At 41.3% G+C, this 22,665-nt stretch overlaps 1 protein-coding gene across 2 annotated transcripts in view; it reads left to right on the top strand.

The window, feature by feature from the left end:
• Window positions 1–343: 343 nt before the first annotated feature.
• The window catches only part of SPAG6 (sperm associated antigen 6), a gene marked incomplete at both ends in the record, with an annotated part of 33,244 nt that continues 10,922 nt past the window's right edge, over window positions 344–22,665 (top strand). For both annotated transcript variants that reach the window (XM_079538712.1, XM_079538713.1), the window contains 6 exons: window positions 344–368; window positions 465–560; window positions 10,616–10,782; window positions 14,185–14,368; window positions 21,036–21,241; window positions 22,155–22,328. In XM_079538712.1, coding sequence (XP_079394838.1) covers window positions 344–368; window positions 465–560; window positions 10,616–10,782; window positions 14,185–14,368; window positions 21,036–21,241; window positions 22,155–22,328 — 852 coding nt within the window. The remainder of the gene's footprint in view (window positions 369–464; window positions 561–10,615; window positions 10,783–14,184; window positions 14,369–21,035; window positions 21,242–22,154; window positions 22,329–22,665) is intronic.

The following is a 22,665-nucleotide window of genomic DNA, read 5'->3' on the forward strand; positions in this document are numbered from 1 at the left end:
AAGAGGGAAAGAAAAGAAAAGAAAAGGAATAAAAGAAAGATAGCGAACTAAAAGGACCCCGCGAGAAGCACGGGGTGCTGCGGCCGCCCCGCTTTTCCTTTCTTTTCCCCCCCCCGCGGGGCGACGGCACCCTCAGCAAGCGAGGGCGGCTGCTGACCCCGGCCCGGCCCCGAAGGACTCCGCGCTCCGCCAGCAGCTCCGCGCACCACGCCGGGACGGGGCGGGGGCGGGGAGGGCGGGGCGATGACGTCACACTCCGCGGTTAGGCCCCGCCCCCCGCGCCGCTTCCGCCCGCCCGGTTGCCGCGGCGACGGGTACACGGCGCGGGCGCGCGGTCTCCGCCATGAGCCAGCGGCGGGTCTTGCAAGGTAGGCCGGGGCCGGAGCCGGGGCCGGGGCCGGGGCGGCGGGGCCGGGGTCGGGCGCTCAGCCGCTCACCTGCCGCCCCCGCGCTGCCGCTCGCAGTGTTCGAACAGTACCGGAGCGCCCGGACGCACTTCGTGCAGGCGGTGGCCGAGCTGTCGGCGAGGCCGCAGAACATCGGGACGCTGCGGGACGCAGGTACGGCACGGGGCGGTGGGAGCGGCCGCGGGGTCCCCGGAGCGGCCCCGGGTGCTTCTCCCGGGGCCGCGGCCGTATTAAGCGTTTTATTTCGGGCTCCGCCATCCGGCCGCGGTCTCGCCGCGCCTTTTTGCTCTAAGAAAACTTTCTCAGCTCGATCCGCTTCTGCACGGCGGTGCAGTGCGGCAGTCCCGGTGCGGGCGGCTCCGCTGGGCGCCGTGCCGCCCGAGCCCGAGGGATGGCTGTGCAGTGAGCGGCCGGGGCCGCTCGCGGCTTCCTGAGCGAGCGGGGCGAAAGAAACGGTCGGCGATGAGTGAGCTGACCGACTGGTCGGGAAGGGCTGCGCTTGGCTAACCGAGCGGGGTTGGGAGATCGGCGGCGCTTCGGTTTGTCCCGGCTCGGTTTGTAGGGTTTGCGTCCCGCATCCCAGACGGCTGTCAGCCTCGTCCGAGGCGCGGGCAGAACAAACGCACGAAGGAAACCGATGCCGCGAATACTTCCAGCTTCTGGCTGCCGGGAACCCAGCTTTCCGTGAAAATGGTTTTGCTGAGGATCTCTCGGTTAAGGAGCCATTTGCGTGGGCCTGCCGCACCGCCTTGCTGCTCCGTTTCTTTGCTTTTTCATTTGTTTCATCTGTTTTTCTTTTTTCTTTTTAAATCTTTTTCGTATTTCTGTGCCACTGCTTTACACAAATTTACACAAATTACCCACATCTACCGAAGGGACAGCTCAGCCATGCAGGCAGTTTAGGACTTATTCGCAAGGAGAAGCCTCACCGTGCCTGTTTATAGTTCTGATTTCTGTCTGCTTGCGGAGCTCCCATTCGGATGCAGCTCTTACAGTGTTTAAAAAATGCAGAAAATTTCTATTTTAAGAAAGCAGTTGAAGTGCCAAGCTAATTTTACTTCCATTGTATTGCGTGAACTTAAAGTAGTCACTTGTAGTCTGGTGGGCAGCTTTCTTTAGCACTGCCTTGTTGTGAGGAGGAAACGATCACTGAGAGGCCACAGACTGTGCCGTGCCTTGGTCTGAGAGCTGGCTGCACGAGGATCCGCTCTGGGGTCACGGTGTGCAAATGTGCTTTTGTGAGCCAAGGAGAATGGAAAGCAATTCTCTACTACTTAGCTGCTTTCCCATAGGGTTGGAATCGATTTTTGGTTGCTAGAAGAGAGGGAAATGTCTGCAAAAACAGTCCTTCCTATTATTACTTATTTGAGTGACTGAGGCCCACAAACATTTTACTCTCTCTCCCCAGCCTATGCTTTTAAAACTTAAAATTGAAGTTACAATTACAGTGGTAACTGTTATCCTGATCTTTTCTGAATATGCTAGAAACAGGCTTCAGAACCTTGCTCTAAGTGACAAGTGGTTGTGTGCTGTCAGAAAGACCCAACACAAGCAGCAAGGTGCTGCAGATCTCTCCATCGCAGCAACTTGATAAAGAGAGGTGTCTGTTTGCACAAGTATCTCTGTTGAAATCCATATATAAACGAGTTGGGGGGCCAATATAATATTCTGGTAAAGGAAGTTCATTATTCTTTGGGAAGCTCACTGTTTCAAGAGGATGCAGGAAGTTTTTGCCTGCTGTCATTTTCCATTGGCTGTGGGAGCCTGGGGCACTTGGAGGGATTCTCCTGTTGGATCACAGGAGTTGTCAGTGCTGAGGTCTTTCCCTCAGCAGAAGCAGAAAGCAGCTCACAGTCACTTGAACTGGAACAAAATTGAGCCCTTAAAATTTACTGTATTCTACGTTTGTATTGTTGGCTTACGTTTCTGGAACGGCCAAAACTCACGCTGGCAACTGTGAAATATCAGTGCTCAAGGAATAAACATCTGGTTCAATTTTTAACAATTCCTTTGATAAATACTTAGTATCTCATGAAAAAGAAATAGAAGTTTGAGACCATTTCGTTCTTTGTGGAGGTATCTCTGGGTATCAAGCTAGCAGTGCACAAGACAGAAACATGTTAGTGCTGTTCTTGACCTCACTGTGCAAGGAACCATTGGAGCAGTTCCTTTTGGAAGACTTGCTCCTGTTCGTCTTCAGCAACTCTCAATTTTTACTGATTTGATTTTGTTCAGTTTGCTTCTTATGGTTAAATACTGCTATGAATATTAACTGTAAGATTTGTCCTTTGAATGTTTGATCAGTTGCTGGGAAAAAAAAATTATTTTCCAAGCCTCCTAAACATTTTCTGTTTGGTAAATGTAAGTTTGGAACAGTAACAGGCAATTATCTGTTCAGACCTCATTTCTGGCAGGATCATGTTGGGAGAAGCTACTCTGGCAGGAACTGATTTAAACAAATTCTTTAGGAATAAACCTATTTCTCTGACAGCTGCAGCTCATCAAGTTTGGTACCGGAATGCCATGTTGAGCTCCGTCTCCTCTGCAAGAAGCTGACCATTCTCAACTGTAGTGGCAGATGAACTTGAGCCCTCTTTCTTGTGCTGAGATTCAGGCAGCTTTTGGTCTTTTAGAAATATCAGGAGAACACCTGAACTGGTTCCAGTATGTTTTGAAGGCTGGTGGTCCCCAAGGGCCTAATTCTGTTTTCTTCATCTGCTTTGGGAGGTGCAATACTGTAAAGTGTTCCATTAATATCATTTTAATGGAAACGTTTACATTTCACCATTAATAAATGCATCAGATTAAGACTTGTATTATTTATGTATATTCATTTTTGTATTCTCCCATGATCTGAATTTAGTATTTATTTTTGCATCAGAGCTTATGATGATGGGATCTTTGCTTTCAGTGCTTTGCTTTTCAAAGTTATTTAAGAATATTATTGTAATTAAGAAGCAGTTTTAGTTCAGCAATTCAGTTTTTGACCTTAAAGATACTCATGAGATCAGCTCTTTGCCTTTCTGGGGCAGTGGGTGTCATAGAGAAGGCTAAGTCCGAGGTGTGGAAAAAGAAACCTGTACCCGTGTGGCCAAGGAGCCTGGGACGTTGGGTGCTGGCATCCTGCACACCCAGCTTTCCCTCTCATTTTTGCCAAGGTTGTACTTTTAATGCCTCGGGCAGATCTCTTCCAGTTTTCTGTTCTTCAGTCATGCCTACTTACTGACCAGCCTTCAGGGCTGTGGGAACCAACTTCCAAAATGTCAGTGTAAAGGAGGGCACTGTGGCAAATCCTTGGGCTGTGGCAGGGTTCCTCTTCCTCCGTGGCCTTGTTCTTTTGCAGCTCAGGGGTGGTGCTGCAGGAGGTTTTCTCTCCCAGCCCCAGAGCTATTCCACTGACTATGGGTTTTAAAAGCTGCATTTCCAAAGCTTTGGGTTGTTACAGGCATCCTTATTGGTAAGAGAAGGCTGTTCTGATTTATTTCCCTTATCCAACTACGTGGAGTCTTTTTTGCTTTTCTCTGACCTGCAGTTATTCAAGTTTCATGAGGGCTTTCAGGGGCTTAGGGAAAGAGAGTATGAGGATTCTGACTGACTTTCATGTATCATCCTCCCCCCACCTTTCTCCCCCCTTCCCACCCCCTCTCCCCCCCCAAAAAAATGCCCAAAACAAAACCCCAAAACCAAACAAACAAAAACAAGGAAGCAACCCTAACAAAGTCTGCTATCTCTGGAGTAGCAACTGTTTGTCTGGAAACTTGGAACGAAAAAACTTGGAATCTGCTGCTGCCCCAAGTGTGCCTTTTTCTTTTTTTCCTACCTCCTTTCCAGATAGGCAGCAGCCAGCTCTTGCTTGCTGAAAGGAAGTGCATCAGGCCTGGGCACAACAGCTCCACTTGAGGAGCCCGTTAAGGGTAATTCAGCTCCTAAGTGTGACATTCTTTGAAACAATTCTGAGTGGGAAACCGAGGATGGAAAGGGGAATCAGTCCTTACCAGAGGTCGGGCAAGGTTATATGGTGCAAGAGAGAATATTTGGCAGTAATTCTCTGCTACCTTCTTTCTGAGTTGCTGGTGGGAACTCTTCCAACACAAATCCAGTCTAACAGTCTAAACACCTTATTTTCTAGTTAACTCTGTGTTGCTGCTGCCTTTGAATTAGACTTAATGAATTCCCTACTTCTGTCACAAAAGGCTCCTTCAGAAGGTGACCAAACAGTTCTCCTAAAATTTCAGGCACCAAAATGCTGTGCTACTGCTACTGTGCTGCTCTATGGCCCTATTTGTGTGGGTCAGTGGTAGAGGCAGGAAGACACTGCTGGAAGGTTCTCACCAATTTTCTTGCTGTATGATAGACTTACAGATATTTGAATTCAACTCAGAAAGCTGATAGGAATCCTGGTATGGACTTGTTTCAACAGAAGGGGTGGGCTTTGCTCTGGACAGGACATTCAGGAAGGAGATGAAGCGGAGGAGCTCAGCAGAGGCAGCAGTACCTCAGGTGGAAGCAGCTGCGCAGGCCCTGGGGCAGGCAGCTCTATCAGGTGAGCACAGCGGTCCTTTCCAGTGCTGTCTTCAGCACTCATCTCTGCTTCCCTGTAGGTGTTTTAGAGGAGACCGTCGCTAAGCAGCAGTTCTTACATTTGCAAAGTTAACTGTTCTTCTAAGTGCTACGGAGAGAAATATTCGGTTTACTGAAGATGTAAATAGGAAAATGAAGCAAATGAAAATAATGAATCTAATGAAAACTTCTCAAGCAGCTGGTCTTGTTGTGGTATCTGATTCAGAACTGATGAATAGCAACTTCATGCAGGAGGAGAAACTAGTTTTAGAAAATGTGGAAATTGGAGGTAAAGCTTTTAATTAAAGTCAATGCACAGTCATAATCTTGGTTTATATACATCCCTCAATTCTCAATTTGATATCAGTGTAAGGCTTGCACAGCAATAAGAATTGATTTTTCTTTTTCTTGTTACACTAAAGCTCTTGTCATGATAATTATTTGGTCACTGCCTTTTCTCATATTCAGACATCACTCTGGGAAAATACATTCTCCTTGAGAACCAGTACAGTTTCTTTTTCTTCCGAGATCCTTTTAATCCTTTCACTCTTCTATCAGCTCTTCTTTAGTGTTTTCTTCAAACAGTAACTCCTATCCCACTTTTTGTCTCTATCCTCACTTTCAGTTGCAGCACCTAAAATAGTCTGTAGTAGGACGTTTGTGCTGACACTCAGATGTCACTGGCAAGCTTTATGTGCTTTATTCTACAGATAAATGTCTGTCTGTGGTCATGGTGAGACATGCTGCATGGCAGCATTTTAAAACATGCTAAAAAGCCTTGATCCTGAAAAGTGAAGTCTGTATCAGCTAGTCTTGAAAATGCAAATCATGTAAATCTAATTCTTACGTCAACTCAAGGTGTATGGCCATTTAAGCTGTCTAGCATGTGGTTTTACCTTTTGCAGTGACTAGGTATGTTGTGCAGGCTAAAAACACATTATGAGGTCTGGCTCTAGCTCATGGGTTCTTCTGCTATAAACTGATTCTGCTCTGTTTAAATGTCACTGAAGTTTAAGGCTGCCTCGAATGTGCCACCTTGGCTTTTCTAAGGACAGAACATTGCGTGTTATCACAGAACTGTAGGGGTTGGAAGGGACCTCCTGAGATCATCGAGTCCAACCCCCCTGCCAAAGCAGGTTCCCTACAGCAGGTCGCACAGGTAGGCATCCAGGCAGGTCTTGAACATCTCCAGAGAAGGAGACTCCACCACCTCCCTCGGCAGCCTGTTCCAGTGCTCCGTCACCTCACTGTAAAGAAGTTCTTGCGCATGTTTGTGCGGAACTTCCTATGCTGCAGTTTCTGGCCATTTCCCCTTGTCCTGTCTCCACTCACCACTGAAAACAGTCTGGCCTCGCCATTCTGCCCCCCACACCTTAGATATTTATAGACCTGGATCAGGTCCCCTCTCAGTCTCCTTTTCTCAAGGCTGAACAGACCCAGTTCACTCAGCCTTTCCTCATAGCAGAGATGCTCCAGGCCCTTCACCATCTTCGTGGCCCTCCGCTGGACTCTTTCCAAGAGATCCCTGTCTTTTTTGTACTGGGGAGCCCAGAACTGGACGCAGTACTCCAGATGAGGTCTTACCAGGGCAGAGTAGAGGGGGAGGATCACCTCCTTTGACCTGCTGGCCACGCTCTTTTTAATGTTATGATGTTGCCTTTATTCCCAACCACTCTAACAATCTCTATTTTGTCAGTAAAACCTACTTAAAAGAAAGTGAATCTAGTTTTTATATTTTACCTTAAGGGTTCAAATGTAATGTCTTTATAACTGTTCTGCCTGGCAGTATTTCAGTAAAGCAGGAGCAGTATGAAGAGCTGGAACAGCATGAGGTCCCTGTAAGAATTTCAGGCGGTATTTGATCATGCAACTCATTAGGAAATGAGTGTCCAACCTGTTGGCTTGCCTGTTCTGCACTGAGTGAACAGGAATTGTCTTGGGCTGTATACACAAAGGTTGCTCCAAAAGTAATGCCTCCTATTTATTTCCGTGGAAACCACACCTGATATCAAGAGCACAATAACACAGTTCAATAGAGCAAATTCTCAGCTACAAAACACTGTCTTTCATTATAGTCACCACCATTAGATATGCATTTTCACCAGTCACGAACGAGAGCCTGCATGCTGTACTCCTAACAATCTGTACCAGTGGAGATAACCCACTGCCACTGCTGCTAAAATGCACCACCCACCACCTCACTGTGCTCACATCCACTGTTAGATCTGCATAAACATTCAGCAAACATTGATGAATGTCAGTGGATGCGATTTTTTTCCACGTGGAAGAATTCAGTTCCACCCCTTTTTCTTCCTATGCACCATTCTGTCAGACTGCCCCTCTGCTGCCATCTGTCACACAGCAGCAGTGTGTATTGGAATACTGGTGGGAAAGTTCCAACACTGCTGCCATACCACCACCATCCATCTCTGGTGTTGTGGGCCAACATAATAAAATAGGAGGCAATACTTTCAGAGCATCCTTCCTAAAATATACAATATAGTTCATGTATGTAAGTAACATAACTTATTTTAATCTTTAATATATATATTTTTAAAGAAACAACAACAAAGAAAGCAAAAAACCAAGAAGTAGTGGTATACGTGACCTTGCTTTTGTGAAACTAACGCTTCACTCCCTGGTTTGATGGCAGTGGCTGTAAATCCTAGTGAGGTCTCAAGCTGTTTGTTAGAGATTTCTGATCAATATGGCATGATTGTGAAGTGAGAAAGGTTTTTCTCTGTTAAGAGAGGTCTTACAAAAGTAAAGAGACACGGTTAGATTTTTTAGTTGAATCTCTGATTGTACCTCCATACCTTCCATTTGAAAATTCCCAGTTGCAAACATTAAAACAAACTTTTTTTTGTTGTTGTTGGCAGTCTTGAAACCTATTCTCAAATCCCTCTATCAGAACAGAAAGCATGGCTGCATGTTTTTCTTTTGTTCACAGGACTGTGTTTAGCCAGTGTACTGAAATGGGAGGGCAGATGGGTCTGGGCTGTGCTGCGAGTTGTGCTGTGGGCTGGATGTGCCTACATTAGGGAGAAGGACAAGGAGATGCTTTCCTGTAGGGGATGCAGATGACTTACTAGAAGATTAGCCCTCTGTAGATGATATATTGCATTGGCACCAACTTGCGTGTCTTTCTGGTTTTGATTTCACTTATAATTTGTCCTTTAAAGTCCTTAACCCATCCTGATATGAAGTGTAACTTCCTATTGAGGCCATACCTGCTATTTGGAAGGTTCTGTGAGAGGGTACCAGTACAATGGCCAGATTCTTAAACAGGGGTTCCTGCAAAGTGCTCAATGAGTTCACAGTGGCCCTACAGTGCCGGAGGACCAGCTTCTGTCTGCTGCTGCACAGGAGGCCTTTTTCAGCCCCATGGCTTTGACAAGAGTGTGAGCAGGACCCAGCTATACCGCAGTCCTCTTTCCATAGTCTCTACGTGCATGTTCAACTCATGCATGCTATGACCGTGGCCATTTTTGGTACTTCTCTAGTGCTATTCAGACATGATTTCATTTCACTTTCCTTTTTATTGTGTGTTGCTGCAAGACCTGTGATGTTTTGACTTGTGAACATCCTGGGAGGCTGAAACCACCGGACATAGCTTGCTTGCGGTGCTGACCTTGCTAGAGCAAACTCAGTGGTGTCAGCATGGCCTCCGTGGTTAGCTTTTCACTCTCACTCTTCATCCTTCTTTTTTAGAGCCTCTTATTGACTATTAAGATATTTTCTTCTCACTGGAAGTAATATAGTTTTAACTCGTGAGAATCAGCCTGCTACTTGAGTACTTCTTCCTTTTGTTCTTTTCAGGGTGCCTTTCAATACAGAAGTGTATCATGGATATAATTTACTGTGATTTCCGTCCCTTTGGCCTAATGCTTGCTCTAATGGCCTCGGCTTGTCCTTGTTTCATTGTGTCTCCTCAACATCCAGGTGTTACCTGCCGTTAGTGATCCCTCTGCAATGGGACTGTTGCACCAGAAGGCCTTTGGTACTTAGAAGCTTATGAGCCCTTGAGAAGTCCTGCTTTCTTCACTGGTCAGCCAGCTAAATCTTTATCTGATGCAAACAAATGTAGTGGAAAGAGCAAAGAACTGAGGCAGCTGATACAGAGTTTTTTAACTGCAGCTCTCAGTCATTTGAGTTCTGGTATAGCACTTTTGCAGCTCCATGGAGCATTGCTTTCTGGCTGAGTTTCAAAGCTCAGCAGTATTAATCCATATGGCTGGCTCTTAGAGAGGCACTGCTTTCAAAGAACTGCCGTACAAATAATTTTCTCTTTTCAGACCTTACAAATCATATACTTTGTAACTGCATATATCTTTTTTATATCCATACTGAAAAGTCTTAGTTTAACTGTAGAAATAGCCTTTATGTACAGAGTGGTCAGCCTTGGTCATCCTTGTTGCCTTTTTCTGAGCCCTTCCCAGTTCTACTCTAGGGAAGGGTATGAAATGCAGAACAGATTTATACAGCAACATAGTGATGGTCTCCAATTTGGCATCTATTCACTTCCATATCCCCATATACTTCTGTGTGCATAATTATTTTCCCACGGCTGAGCAGTGAGCTGGTGTCTCCATGAAGCTGCCTGTCCAGCAGTGGGACCTTTCTCCTGAGTGGTAGCGATGTGCTTGAAGTTCATCACTGTGGGATATTGGGATCAGCTTTCCTGTATATGTTTGATTTCACTTGCTGTTTTATTATCCAATCATTCAGTCCCTAGTTTCTTAGTTTTCCCCATTGGCACTCCCTGGAATAACCCTCGGTTACCAGTACATGGTCTCACCTCATGGCTCCTGCCCCTTCCAGATCACAGGTGAGTGCTGCAAGGCACGTGTCCATGCATGACTCGTGAAGACCTGCACTGTGACCTCCTCCCTCCTATGGCCAGAATGGAAAGTTTACACCTGCTGTTTCCCATTTTTAGCCAAACATTTATCTTTATAAGTACTCTTTTGGGCTATAACTGCTAGCGGTTCATGTCATGGTTGATTACCTCACCTATAATTTCAACAATGTGTGTATATTGCAATATCCTCAGGATACATGAGGATTTCATCCTCAGGATTCTTTCATGTTTAACTGACGAACTCTGGATTGCAGTAAAACACGTTAACATTTACAAAGTGATTAAAAAAAAAGAAGAGAGACGGCACCACCAACAAACTTTAATTCTTGTATCCGGAGTGTAAGACGTCATGGCTATTGGCCCTTCCATCAATGGTAGCTTGTAATAGACGGAATGTAATTTAGCATAATTCAAGGCAGAGGTTCTTCTGGCAGGCTGGAGGAGTGGCACAGCAGTGGGAGATCACCAGAACCTCTTGATGAGGTTTCCTGTACGTGCTGCGTTAACACGTGTATTTTATATATGTTCGTACATACCATATTTCTGTGTGATTTTTTAAAAATTTTTCACAGTTGTTTTCTACCTATGAAAAACTGCTGTGCTTCAGCAATTCTGTCCAAGTGCCAACTTCATTTCAGTGGAACACTTGCATTTCCTACAAGCTCTCATTACCTGGAAGAATAATTTAATAGATTTTTTATGAGTAAAGTTGATGTAAAGTTTAGAATAAATGATTTGAAAAACTTCTGTTTACCAAGTGGGCTTTTCTCTTCCTGGTGTAACACAGGTGTAATATCTTTGCTGAGACCTCTTTTGCTGGATGTGGTCCCAACTATCCGACAGGCTGCTGCTTTGGCTCTTGGGAGGCTTGCCTATTTTAACGATGACCTGGCAGAGGCAGTGGTGAAGGAAGGCATTCTTCCACAGCTCGTGTGTTCACTGTCTGAGCAGAATGTAAGGCATCATTGTTTTCTTAAGTAGTCATTTTTGTTTAAACTGTTGCACAGGTAAAGGGAAATCTTTCTGTATTGGCTATCTGCTGATATTCCTAGCATAGCATAGGAATGTGTGGAAGTCAGAGAGTATGCGTGCTTGAACTCCTGGGAGATCAGTGTGTGTATAACTTTGAGCTTAAACAAGTTTGACTTTAAAATCTCATCTTACCCCCCAGTGCATTATAAGAAATACACTCGTGGCATTGTTATGGTTTTAAAATATTGAGTGATATATTACAAAAAATCCCTCTTAAAAAATGAGACAATTGGAAAGCTGTAGTGAAAATTGATCGGGATTTGTCAATAATACCAAACATTTGTAAAATACATAGTAAATATTTCATTATGGATATTCAGTTTATATCTCCACACAGCCATGTGGAAATCTGTAGCATAAGAAATACCAAACCACTGATACAGGAAAATACCCTTAAGGTTTTGATCTTATTAAAAAAAATGTTACTATGCAATTGCATTGCAAATAAATCTCACAGTGTCACTTTCTCCCCTCTTGCCATTTTTCCTTCAGCTTTTCCATATATTCTAATTTTTGGTTCCTAGCCTAAATAAAGTAAAAAACAAACACTTTCAGTACAGTTTCTACTTACTGGCAAATGGAGGAGACAGCTGACAGTTAAGTCCATTGATACCATTGCCATACTCGAGTTGCAATTTTGGCTAATTACATTTCTGGGATATTATGATTTCAATGGCAATATAGTTTGGAAAAGTGTATTTTCATTATCAGTCTTCTGAAGAAGACGAATTCAAATATTCTTTGCTTTTTTTTTTCTTACATGTCTGGCCATTCCCTACACAGTTAATCAAAACAACAACAAAAAGTCTGAAAAGGTCTTAGACAAATTTATGACCATTTCAGTTAATTTATGTTTTTAAGAGAGGGAGGGAAACAACTTTTTTTTTTGTTTGTTTGTATTAAATAATTTGGAAGCCACTCCCCTGCTACAATTCAAAGCACTCACTAAATTAGCTCGACTACCCTGATTTATCTCTTCCACGTTACTGCCAGTGCTGTTGCTACATCTGTGAGATGGCTGTAATTCAGAATCAGTTGGGGCAGCAGCAAGATTAGTGTGAGGTCATGGAAATCCTACTATGTCTTGGTGACTGAGGGCAAGTGAAGGAAACTCATTATCCAGTTCATGCAGAGTTTAGCAATGCATGCAGTTTGTTACTTCCCATAGGCAAAAAAAAAAAAAAAAACCAAAAAAACCCAAACCAAAGCAAACAAAAAAAACCCCAAAACATTTGAATTTCCATTCACTCATAAACTATCAACATCTATATTTAAGGAGCTGATTCTCGGAGCACACAACAAATACTCATTCTGCTGGTTTATGGAGAATAGTTACAGGGTCACATCCCGGCTCAGTGTTTTGTCAATTAAACTGAGCAAAACAGAGTTTTACAGTATGTACTAACTGTGCCTGCAGATACAGTTTGTTTGTAAACAAATGTGTTTTGAATAACAATAAAAACAAAGAAGTGTTTTTCTTTGCCAGAAGTGTAATTACTTAACAGAAATAACGTACCCGTATTTGCACAGATGTAGACTGGTGCAAATTATTCTAGCTTCATTTATTTCAGCAAAACTGAACGTAACTTAAACTAGCTAGGGGTTTGTCCACTTGTGTCTGTACTGTTTCCCCTAACCTCTCTTCTCCTAAGATGTCTTTCTTGTAAATTACAATCATTGTATCTACTTGTAGGCCTTAACTTAGAAGTCTGGGTTTTTGGCAGTAGGGAGTTATATCTAAACTAAGCAGAGACAGGCATGCACTGTAGCACTAGAGGATGACTGCTCTTTACATGCTGAAATAATGGTGTTTGGGCCATTGCTAGCAATCAAAATGCTTGGCAGTGCCTGGATGTGGTTGAGGGGATGGCAGAAGCAGATCTCCATTGGCTCACATGAGGCCAATGTGCTTTGAGGCACATTGTGCACTGTTGCTTGTTCAGAGTCCACTTCACTTACGTATGGAGCTGTTGCAGACAGTTCTATACTGCCACACCTTAGTGCCTCGGGGAAGTTTTTCAAAGGTGTTTGGGCACCTGGCAGGAGGCACAAAAGCATTAACTTGGCTTCACATCTCTATGCACTTGATCCCAAAGGGTTGAGGGGTTTTCTTTGTATAAGTTCTGGGTACCTTGACAGTAGGAATCCATCATAGCTAACTGCCTAGGCTTCCTGTACAGAGCAGGGGAGAATGAAACATCCAGCTGGTGCATGGAGAGGGAGCCCTCCCAAGCTGGTCACAGTGCTGATAGGCCAGCTGCCAAGAGCACAGGGTAGTGGCAGTAGGTTGGTTGTGTCCTGCTGAACCTTGCCCTCGTTGCTACAAAGAGACTTCACAAGAGGGTTGAGTGCCAGCACAGTTGTGGCAGGAGTACTTGAATTGGATTCTGAATTTTGAATCTGTAGAGCAAGGAAGAAATGTAACCTTCAGCTTCCACATACTAAGGAGAGCTTTGAAATTGCAGAAGACTATGAAAAATGATTTATAACATATGCTTTTAAAAGAAGCCACAGCCACCACTGCAGTTTACGTAGAACCCCATGATGTGTGCAGCATCGTACATTACAAGGGTGCACCAGCACTGAGGCAGAAAAGTAGAAAACCAGAGACAAGTGCTTGTATTTTCTTGAACTTGTGACAGAGGTGCCAAGCTTAGTCTGCTTGGAAGTGAGCTGTTTCTGGACACATGCAGGAATAGATTTTCAAGTTGCCTGGTCAAAGTTGAGGAGTATCACACTGGGTGTCTGCCGGTCTGGGTTTTCCCAGGATCTTAGCTGGGGCATCAGGCAGTATTTAGGCATTTGGGGATTCAGTTCCTAAAGACTTTTGTTACATCATATTCTCTGTGTCTCTGTTTCCTGTTTGTAAACAGTGTTTTCACATAGTGATGTTACGAGAGTATGCACATCAGAAACTGTGAAGTCTTGTGGATGTTGCAGATGGGTAGAATTAGTTTTAGGAGCTTGCTCTGCATAACCTATGTAATCTGATTAAATATGTGAAGAACTATTGTTTTTGTAGCCCTTATCACTCACAACTCACTTAAACAAACAGACTTATCTAGACTATTATCTTTTCCCTATATCCTCTTAGCTCTCTATTTTTTTTTCCATTTGTTTGTGCACTTGCTGCAGATTTTAGATCATGAGCTGTCTCAAGGAAGGACTGTATATTCATTGTCTGTGTGATGCCTGGTGGTCCTGATTTGGATCTGAATGAGATACTGTTGCTATTAAAAAGTCTAATTTATGCATGTCTCTGCTCTATTATGCCATAAACTACTAAATGTTAGTAAAAAGCATTTTTTTTTCTCATTTGTATAGCGTTTCTACAAGAAAGCAGCTGCATTTGTGTTAAGAGCAGTTGGTAAACATTCTCCACAGCTAGCTCAGGCAGTAGTTGAGTGTGGAGCGCTGGAAGCACTTGTGATTTGCTTGGAAGATTTTGACCCTGGAGTGAAAGAAGGTGCAGCTTGGGCACTTGGTTATATTGCCCAACACAATTCAGGTAACAGGTTCGGTTTGCTATCTTTCAACCCAATACAGTGTGAGAGTTACAGACATCACAGTAATATAATTTATTATAAATCAGAACAGAAGACTTTTTTTTTTTTTTTTTTTTTTTTTTTTTTTTTTTTTTTTTCTGTGATAAAATTTTAAACTTGGAGTAAAAACCTGCTCTAATTTGACAAATCTGGCAATGCTGTCCCTTATGTGAGAAGCTGGTGTATCTGACATCCACAATGACCTGCTGTGTGAGAGTTGCTCTAAGAAGAGACACATTGGATGAATGGCTGGGAAATGACATTCTGCTTTATTCTCCTTTATGAGGAAATTTCAGAAGCTGCACTATTATGTAAATATTACCGTGGAACAAAATTTCTTTTGCTTACTGTAAGTTCTTTTTTTATGTACATAGTAAAAGGGAAAAGTCTAGGCAGAACCAAGATCCATTCAGCTGACAGCAGAGCCTGCAGTATAAATGTGCTAAATTCATTGCAGTGACTATATTATCATTAGGCAGCAGACCACACTCTTTCCCTGGGAGTCAGGAATAGGTTTGAGGAATCTGATGTCGAGCAGCTCGCTGCTGTCTTGCAGGCAGTTATATAACTCACTTGCAGTGTCATGTTCCTATTTAAAAGCCAATCCACATGGTCAATAATTCTTTTACCAGCTATTTATATAGTTCAAGTAAAAGTTTGGAGCTAGGAAGAGAAGAACTGAGAGACAAAACTGCTGAATAGAAAGGATGAAGTAAATAGCCTGTGTTTGTACTGGTTAAAGATAAAATTATCCCAGGATCACAGCAGTTTGGAAGCTATTCTTTTTTTAATTGCTGTTAAGTGTTTGGCTGCAAAAAGTATGGGGTATTTTCCCCAGTTACTGGGACCAACTCTAGAGTTGTCAATGTCTTCCACATGGGCTGCTTTTTAGCAGGGAACAAATTTATTCTTGGTACACCTGTCTGCTAAGAATCTTTTTATTTTTTGGCTATTGGATCAGAATCCCTGAAACCAAATGTTGCTTTCATCTGAAATATATTTGCTAAGCGTCATTTGAAAGTGTTCCTTTGTATGAATGTGTGTAGTCTAAGAGTGTCTGTGTTACTCTTAACATAAACATGTCTGTAGTTTTGTTATATCAGTAAATCAATATTGACTCACCTCAATTGCCCTTCATGCTATTCATTGTGTGGATGCTGGCTGATCTTTAGGGTGATCCAGTTCTCTCTGTGATGGCACTGTCTACAAAGATGGAGATGTGGAGGTACTGAATACAGCAAACTCCTTATACAAATTTTTATTTCATGGTTATAAATTGTTTATTCACTGACAGTAGGTGGATGGATGTTTCACCATTTTATGCCGGCAATAATCACAGCATTTTTAGGAATTGGGTTGAAATTGTGAGGACAAGGACAGATCACTCAATATCATAAGTTAAAAACAAACCAAAAAAGAAAGCAAACCCCCCCCAAAAAAAACAACAACAACAACAACAAAACAAACCCAACAACCAAAAAATCAGTTATTCCCCTGCTGTGGAGCTGCCCAACTACAGCCAACTGGGTATTTACCTTGCTCTCTGACACAATCACAGGAAGCCTCTAAAATAGTGACTACTGAAAGTAGAGCAGTTACACTGAAGGAAGATCTCTCTGTGCATAGTATGTCTCTTGTACTGCTGCAAGCATTTGCAGCAGTATTGTTGGAGGTGGGATCCAAAGTTGGATCTCTTCTTATCAACATCTGGTATTTACTGTTAAAGAAACTCTGGATTGGACTCACACTTTTGCATTGTCTAAATTTGGCAGTTATGATTTTCTCTCACTGGCTGTGGGCACATATTGCAGTTTGAACTCTAAACACAGAGTGGGGTGATAAATGGTTTTCCCCACCCACAAGAAATTTTTCAGTTTCAAAAATTGTTTCTGTTCTAAATAGGGACAACATTAAGATAAGATCTTTTTTTTATTTTTATTTTTTATTTTTATTATTTTTTTTTTTTTAACCTCCTGAAAGGATGATGTGGGGGAAGTTTACTTGTCCTCAGCAATAATAGTTTCACAATTGGGGCATATGCCTGGGATATGGGAGACAGATTAACACCCTGATCTGCCTTAGATGAGATGTGAAACTCAGTCTCTGGGTGCAAGCACAGGCTCCTAGCATTAGGTGGTATCTGCTCTGCAGTGGGACAGTTTCTCAGTTTTTATCAGAAATTCCATCCGTGACATGATTAAGCTGCTCTCTAGGAACTACAGTGCATGTTCCCTTGAAAAGACTTTTAACTTTGAGAAATTGGGACTTTTTTTTTCTTCTCTAAAAATAAAAAGAACCACCAAGAAAACAACAACAAACAACCAAACAGATTAACAAGTTCCTTTCTATCTTCATACAGCCATCACTTAAAATACAATTCATCTGTGAACAGGTATTTCCAGAATGCCTGCAAGATTTTAGGTCAAGACAGAGATTCCAAGACACTAGAAATTTTGCTAGGTCCATTTCCAAAGCCTAGCCTGAGCTCGTGCAGTTCTGCTCATTGTGGAAGATTCCCTTGAGCTGTGTTCAGATGCTGATTTTACTCCAAAGTTTGTGGATCAGTGTATGCTTGAACTTGGTCGGTCATTACTGCTACTGTATATTTGCGTTTGAAAAGAAGTGCAGAGTTTCAAATAATATCAAAATGCTATCAAGTGCATGAAAAGTATTTTATAAAATTTTACTTGTACAATTAATTTGAATGCAACATTCTTGTTAGAAAGAAATGCATATAACTTAGCTTCCCATTTTCTTTGCCTTCAGAAGGGCATGAAAGATGTAATTTACTAGTGCTTTAGCATACAGTGAACTGATAGTAAAATGAAAATAATCAATTCTATTTATACTCAAGCATATTGCTGAGAGAGGATTTAAATTCATTTTCTATCATGCCGTGGTGCCTTAGGATCATAGGGTGGTTCAGGTTGGAAGGGCCCTCAGGAGGGTTCTAGTCAAGATCCCTGCTTAGAGCAGAGTCAGCTACAACATTGCTCACATCTTCAGTGATTGCAGTCTAGTAGGAACTTCGTCTTATTCCAAGATCTAAGTATGCCCCATAATTAACAACCACCATCCCACAGATTTGAGCTTTTCCCTCTATTTCCAGTGAAATATTCACCACTGTGGTTGAAGTGGTCTGTAGTGATCTCGAAGTGCAGCCTTTTGGACTACTTGTGGGGATTAGAGTCTTTCTATGTGGTCATCACATAATCACGTGTTATTCAGAAAAATACAGTATTGGTGGTTGTGTTAGTCAAAACCTGTTGTTTCCTGTGGATACACCTGCCACCACAGCAGGGTCTGTTTGAGAACCATGCTCTTGACTGAAACATACATTTGTTTCCAAGCAAAGAAGGTTTTGCTGCTGCTTTCTTGCTATATTCCTACAGTGGTTTTCCTCCCCGGGGACTACCATCACATTCACTTCCTCCTATTCATTTTTCTGCCTCACTTTTTTTTTTTTTTTTCTTTCAAAACCCTTCCTCTTACTGCTAATTTGTTAATGTTAGTATGGATTTTTTGTTTTAGATCAATCCTATAAGACTCTCCATTGATTTCAGAGGGTGTGTAGTCAGGAGTTTATTGACTTCTCTTTGTTCACTTCCAACTCTTCCTGATCACGTAAACTCATGACTAGGCTTCAAGTTACTTTGAATTAATTTCAGTCCCTGGTGAACACTTCTGTACTGAGACAAATCAGTACAACTCTAGTACAGCTTCTAGCTGAAATGGTGACATCTTAAACTCCAATGGGTTTCTTTGTCAGTCTTCCTCGTAGCTCTGTGTCAGTCTGTCCTCCTGTCTGTAGTATATCCCTCTGCTAAAATCCTCTCCATATTTCTGGACAAAAGCATCTTACTTGTAGTGAGTGTTGAGTCCAAGCTCTGTTGTCTCTCCTTATACGTAGAATCACACTCACTGCTTACTCTCATGCAAAGAGAAGTCCTGCTTAATCACCATACAGCTGGGTGAGTTCTTCGGTCTGTGTCTCAGGCTACAATTCTGACCTTGCCTTTTTCCTAAACTTCTGTTGATTTAAATGATATTCATAAATTCATTTTTTTCTTTTCTTTTTTTTCCTGTTGTCTTTCTCCTTCTGCTGGTTTGGTCTTTACCCACGTAACACATTCTTGGAAGAGTGTTAAGTCTTTCTGTAATTTATTCTATTCCATCTCTTTTAATTTCTTTGTCTGAATATTTGTTTTTAAAAATTTCTTCCTGAAAACTGTATTTTCTCCTTTAACTCTTTCTCAGCATTATTGTTTTCTCCATATCTATCTATATTCTGCAATTGGATAGCAAAGTTTTAAAAATCCTTATTGCACAGTTTGAATTAAAGATTTTCCACTAACTTGGGAGATTAATCATCTTTGTGAGAAAAAGAATTGCAATTATCATAGCCTCCTTAGTACTTAGTATCATAGTTTTGGGCTGAGTCAGCAGGGGGAAGTGATGGGAGAATACATATTTTCTTTTGTCCTGCTTCAACTTCTCCAGTTTTCTGACAGTCTTTTTACTATTCAGCTGTCTTGACACCTGGTGCAGCCCTACGTGTGGTAAGTTATTAGCCTTGAACTTTACAAACACCACTGGAAGGAGGACCACTTAATTAACCACGACCAACAGTAACCATCAGTATTTAAATGATATCAAGGTTCTAACAGCAAGAGCTGATCTTAATTGAATCAGATTGACTTTGCTCTTTTAAAATTACTTCTATGGTTACTTTTACATACCTGGGCATTGCTGTGACCTTAAGGTATTGCTCTTTCCCTCCTTACTTGATTTCAGCTCATAAGGTATCAAACAAACACCTTCTTCTAGAACTGTCCTGTACCTCTTGACGTAATTTCTGTGATATTAGCATCTCATCAGTAGACTGCAGGCAGTTGAGATGGTTGCTCTGAAGTTGCTTCTGAGATGCCGTCTGTAACTGGGCACAGTCTGATGAATTAAGCCAGACCTTTGGTCAGTAGTTCCCGATGTATTTCTCTCTGTCAGCATACAGTATCAAAATATAATTTGGAGAAAAAGACAGGTGTATTTTTTCCATGAAAGTTGAATGTAGCTTATACTCCTTGAAATGTTTAGCTAGTTCTCCAGTCTGTTTTCATACATGCTGCAGGTACATTTCGTCTCAAATCTGTAAACTTGCAGCCGGACCATCAGGCAGGGTTTTGTTCCAATCACATGATGTGTTTATGTTTTCTTTCAGTCTGTTTTCTTTCAGCCAAGAAGTTACTTGGAGGTTTAATATTGTACTAGTTTATTTAAAAAATCGCTGCATTACTTACTATTTCTGAGGTGATGTTTATACTTTGCTTAAAATATGATATCATGTGAAATAATGTATAGTGTAAATATTTGAGTTATCACATGCCTTGGAGTGTGTGACTATAATTCACTAATTGAAAACAAATCTGGTCAGGAATATTACTTGGATGCTAACAACCTAATGATGACATGACTTACAGATTTCATGAAGAACTGTATTAGTCTATGTATATTTAATGAAGTATGCTATATTTTTCTTAGTATGAAAATGTCTTTATGGATGGACTATAAATCAAAAGCTAAGTTAGAGTCTTGAAATACAACAGCTATATGTTGCCATGGTACTGCAAGTCAAGATAAATGTTAAAGATAATAATGGATATGCATAATAAGATGTAGCAAAACTGAGCTAAGACCTAATAGACTATTGAATTCATCGTGATTTTTACTGCTTTTGCACACTATTTGGAAACAGCACAGCTTTGTTACAGAACACATTTTGCTTGTGGTATCCAGTAATTCTTATTTTAGGACTGTCCTTAATGCTGCATATATATAGAAAGAGCTAATGAATTTCCAATGGTGTAATTTTTGTCACTGTAAGCTAATCATGTGCTCAGATTCTTTTTTTTCTTATTTAAGGTGCAGTTAGTTAAGGATACTGTACTAATATAATGTACTAATAACTATACTGTACTAATCTCAGACACACAATATCCCAGTGATGATATTTCTCATTTATCCAATTGTCTACAATAACATTTTGATGTCACTAAGGAATAAATTCTGTGTTTTCCCATGTATGGTTGCAAAACCTCATTTTGGTCGGTTCTGTTTTTCCAGTCTTTTATGTAAGATAAATCTTTTATGTGTGTTTTTTGTATTTCTGTTTTTGGCATTTGATCTATGCTAATATCTGCTTATCATTTAAAGAGGGTAAAATGCTCTCTAATTAGGTGGTTGGTAAAATTTTGGTACTTTGGCTTTCTGTGTTGTTGTTAGCCATGCATAAAATGCTTTCCTATTGATCAGTGTAGAATAGCCAGGGTTTAAACAGCTGACATCTGCTTACTTTAAAAAAAAGAAAAAGAAAACAGAATAACAAACCATTTCAGCCTAATCTACCTCAAATGTGTGCATGTAAATGGGGGTCCATCTATTGACCTGCATTCTTTTCAGTTTTGGATTGGTCCACATGGTTTATGAAACCAGGAGGGCTGATTTGAAATGCAGATGTCGAGACAGTGAACTACACCCTCCCCTTTTTCCTTTGCTGTATCTGTCAGGGTGAAAAATGGCTTGCACAAGGGTCAGTCACCCATACTCACTTAATTACTTTCCTTGGACCTACAGAACTGTCACAAGCTGTGGTGGATGCAGGAGCCGTTCCTCTTTTAGTGCTCTGTATCCAGGAGCCAGAAATTGCTTTGAAAAGGATTGCTGCTTCAACTCTTAGCGATATTTCAAAGCATTCTCCAGAGTTAGCACAGACAGTAGTGGATGCAGGAGCTATCGCTTTCTTAGCTCAGATGATCCTGAACCCTGATGCTAAACTGAAGGTACATTTAAAAATTATTTTTAATCTCCATTTTACCAGTCGTTACTTGATACTGAATCATTGGCACAGATGTGTATATTTATTTAGAAAGCTCTTGTTTTGAATGTTCGCAAAAGGTAACTACGCAGTGACAGAGTTCTGAACACGTTCACAGATTTAGCTGCTGGATAAAAACTGCCACCCAGTGAGGAGCAGTTAAATCAATCTTTCAATGAACAGCGTTTTATTTATTTTAATTATAAAGTATCGTGTGAGGAATGCAATCTGATGTATGAAACCCCATCCTTTGAATTTCTCTAACAAATATTTTTAATAGAGAAAATCTGCACAATTCAGTTACAAAAAAGGTTTTGTGTGCTTAGGATTATACTATAAGTTAATATTGAATGTATTATTGTATTTTAGAATGTGCTATCCGATATGAATTGTTCTTGTTGAAGAATTTCTCACAAGTTTAATGGACTAAAAGTCACGATTTTTTCTTAGTGTAATTTTCGTGTTTAACAGTAACAAAAGAAAATATAAAAGTGCCACTTCAAACAAATAGATACAACGATTTAAATAATTGATCTGGCACACCAAACGTAGGCAAATAAAGATACTTTTCTGTAGATGTCACTGAATTTTAATGTAGTTTAAATTTTTTTATTTATATATGTATATATATGTTTCTTCTTTATGACATAGTAACTTTGAATGGCATGAAACAAAGAAGAAACTTTTATTCAGCAACCAGCAAACGTTCTGAGCCATTATATTCGTGCATGAATTGATTCAGTGAATTGTAAAGTAGCTGTAATTGTTTTCTCTATCCTCTTTGTTTTCCTTGATGCAATAGATTTTTGTGTGCAGGAGGAGTGCATGTTGCAGGCTGTTTGTCTACTATTGATTTTATAACAATTTTTATTTACTAGTGTCAGGTGCTGTCAGCGCTAAGCCAAATAGCAAAGCATTCAGTGGATCTTGCAGAGTTGGTGGTTGAAGCAGAAATTTTCCCAGTTGTGCTCACATGCCTGAAGGACTCGGATGAATATGTCAAGAAAAATGGTGCAACTTTAATTAGAGAGATAGCAAAGCATTCGCCTGAGGTAAAACCTTGAAAATGCAAATACAAGGTCATATCATTAGATTTTACACTTTAAATAAAATACAGGATTATTCTGTCATTTGCTTTTTGAAAGGGAGGGCAAATGGCTGTTTGGCATATTCGTTGGAAAAATATGGAAATGCTTGCTGATATTATGAGATGTGTATTGAATATGAATTGGCTTAGGAAAATTGGGAATCGCATAAAATGCACCTGGCTATTTCATTCCATAAGATATCAGTGCAGAAAGGGAGTTTTAGGCTGACAGTACTGTCAGTGTCAGATATTAAAAATACCACAAGTAAAGCCTCACAGAAGTCATGATAGCAGCTTATAAG

This window comes from Tetrao urogallus, assembly GCF_951394365.1.
Source record: "Tetrao urogallus genome assembly, chromosome: 7".
NCBI lineage: Eukaryota > Metazoa > Chordata > Aves > Galliformes > Phasianidae > Tetrao > Tetrao urogallus.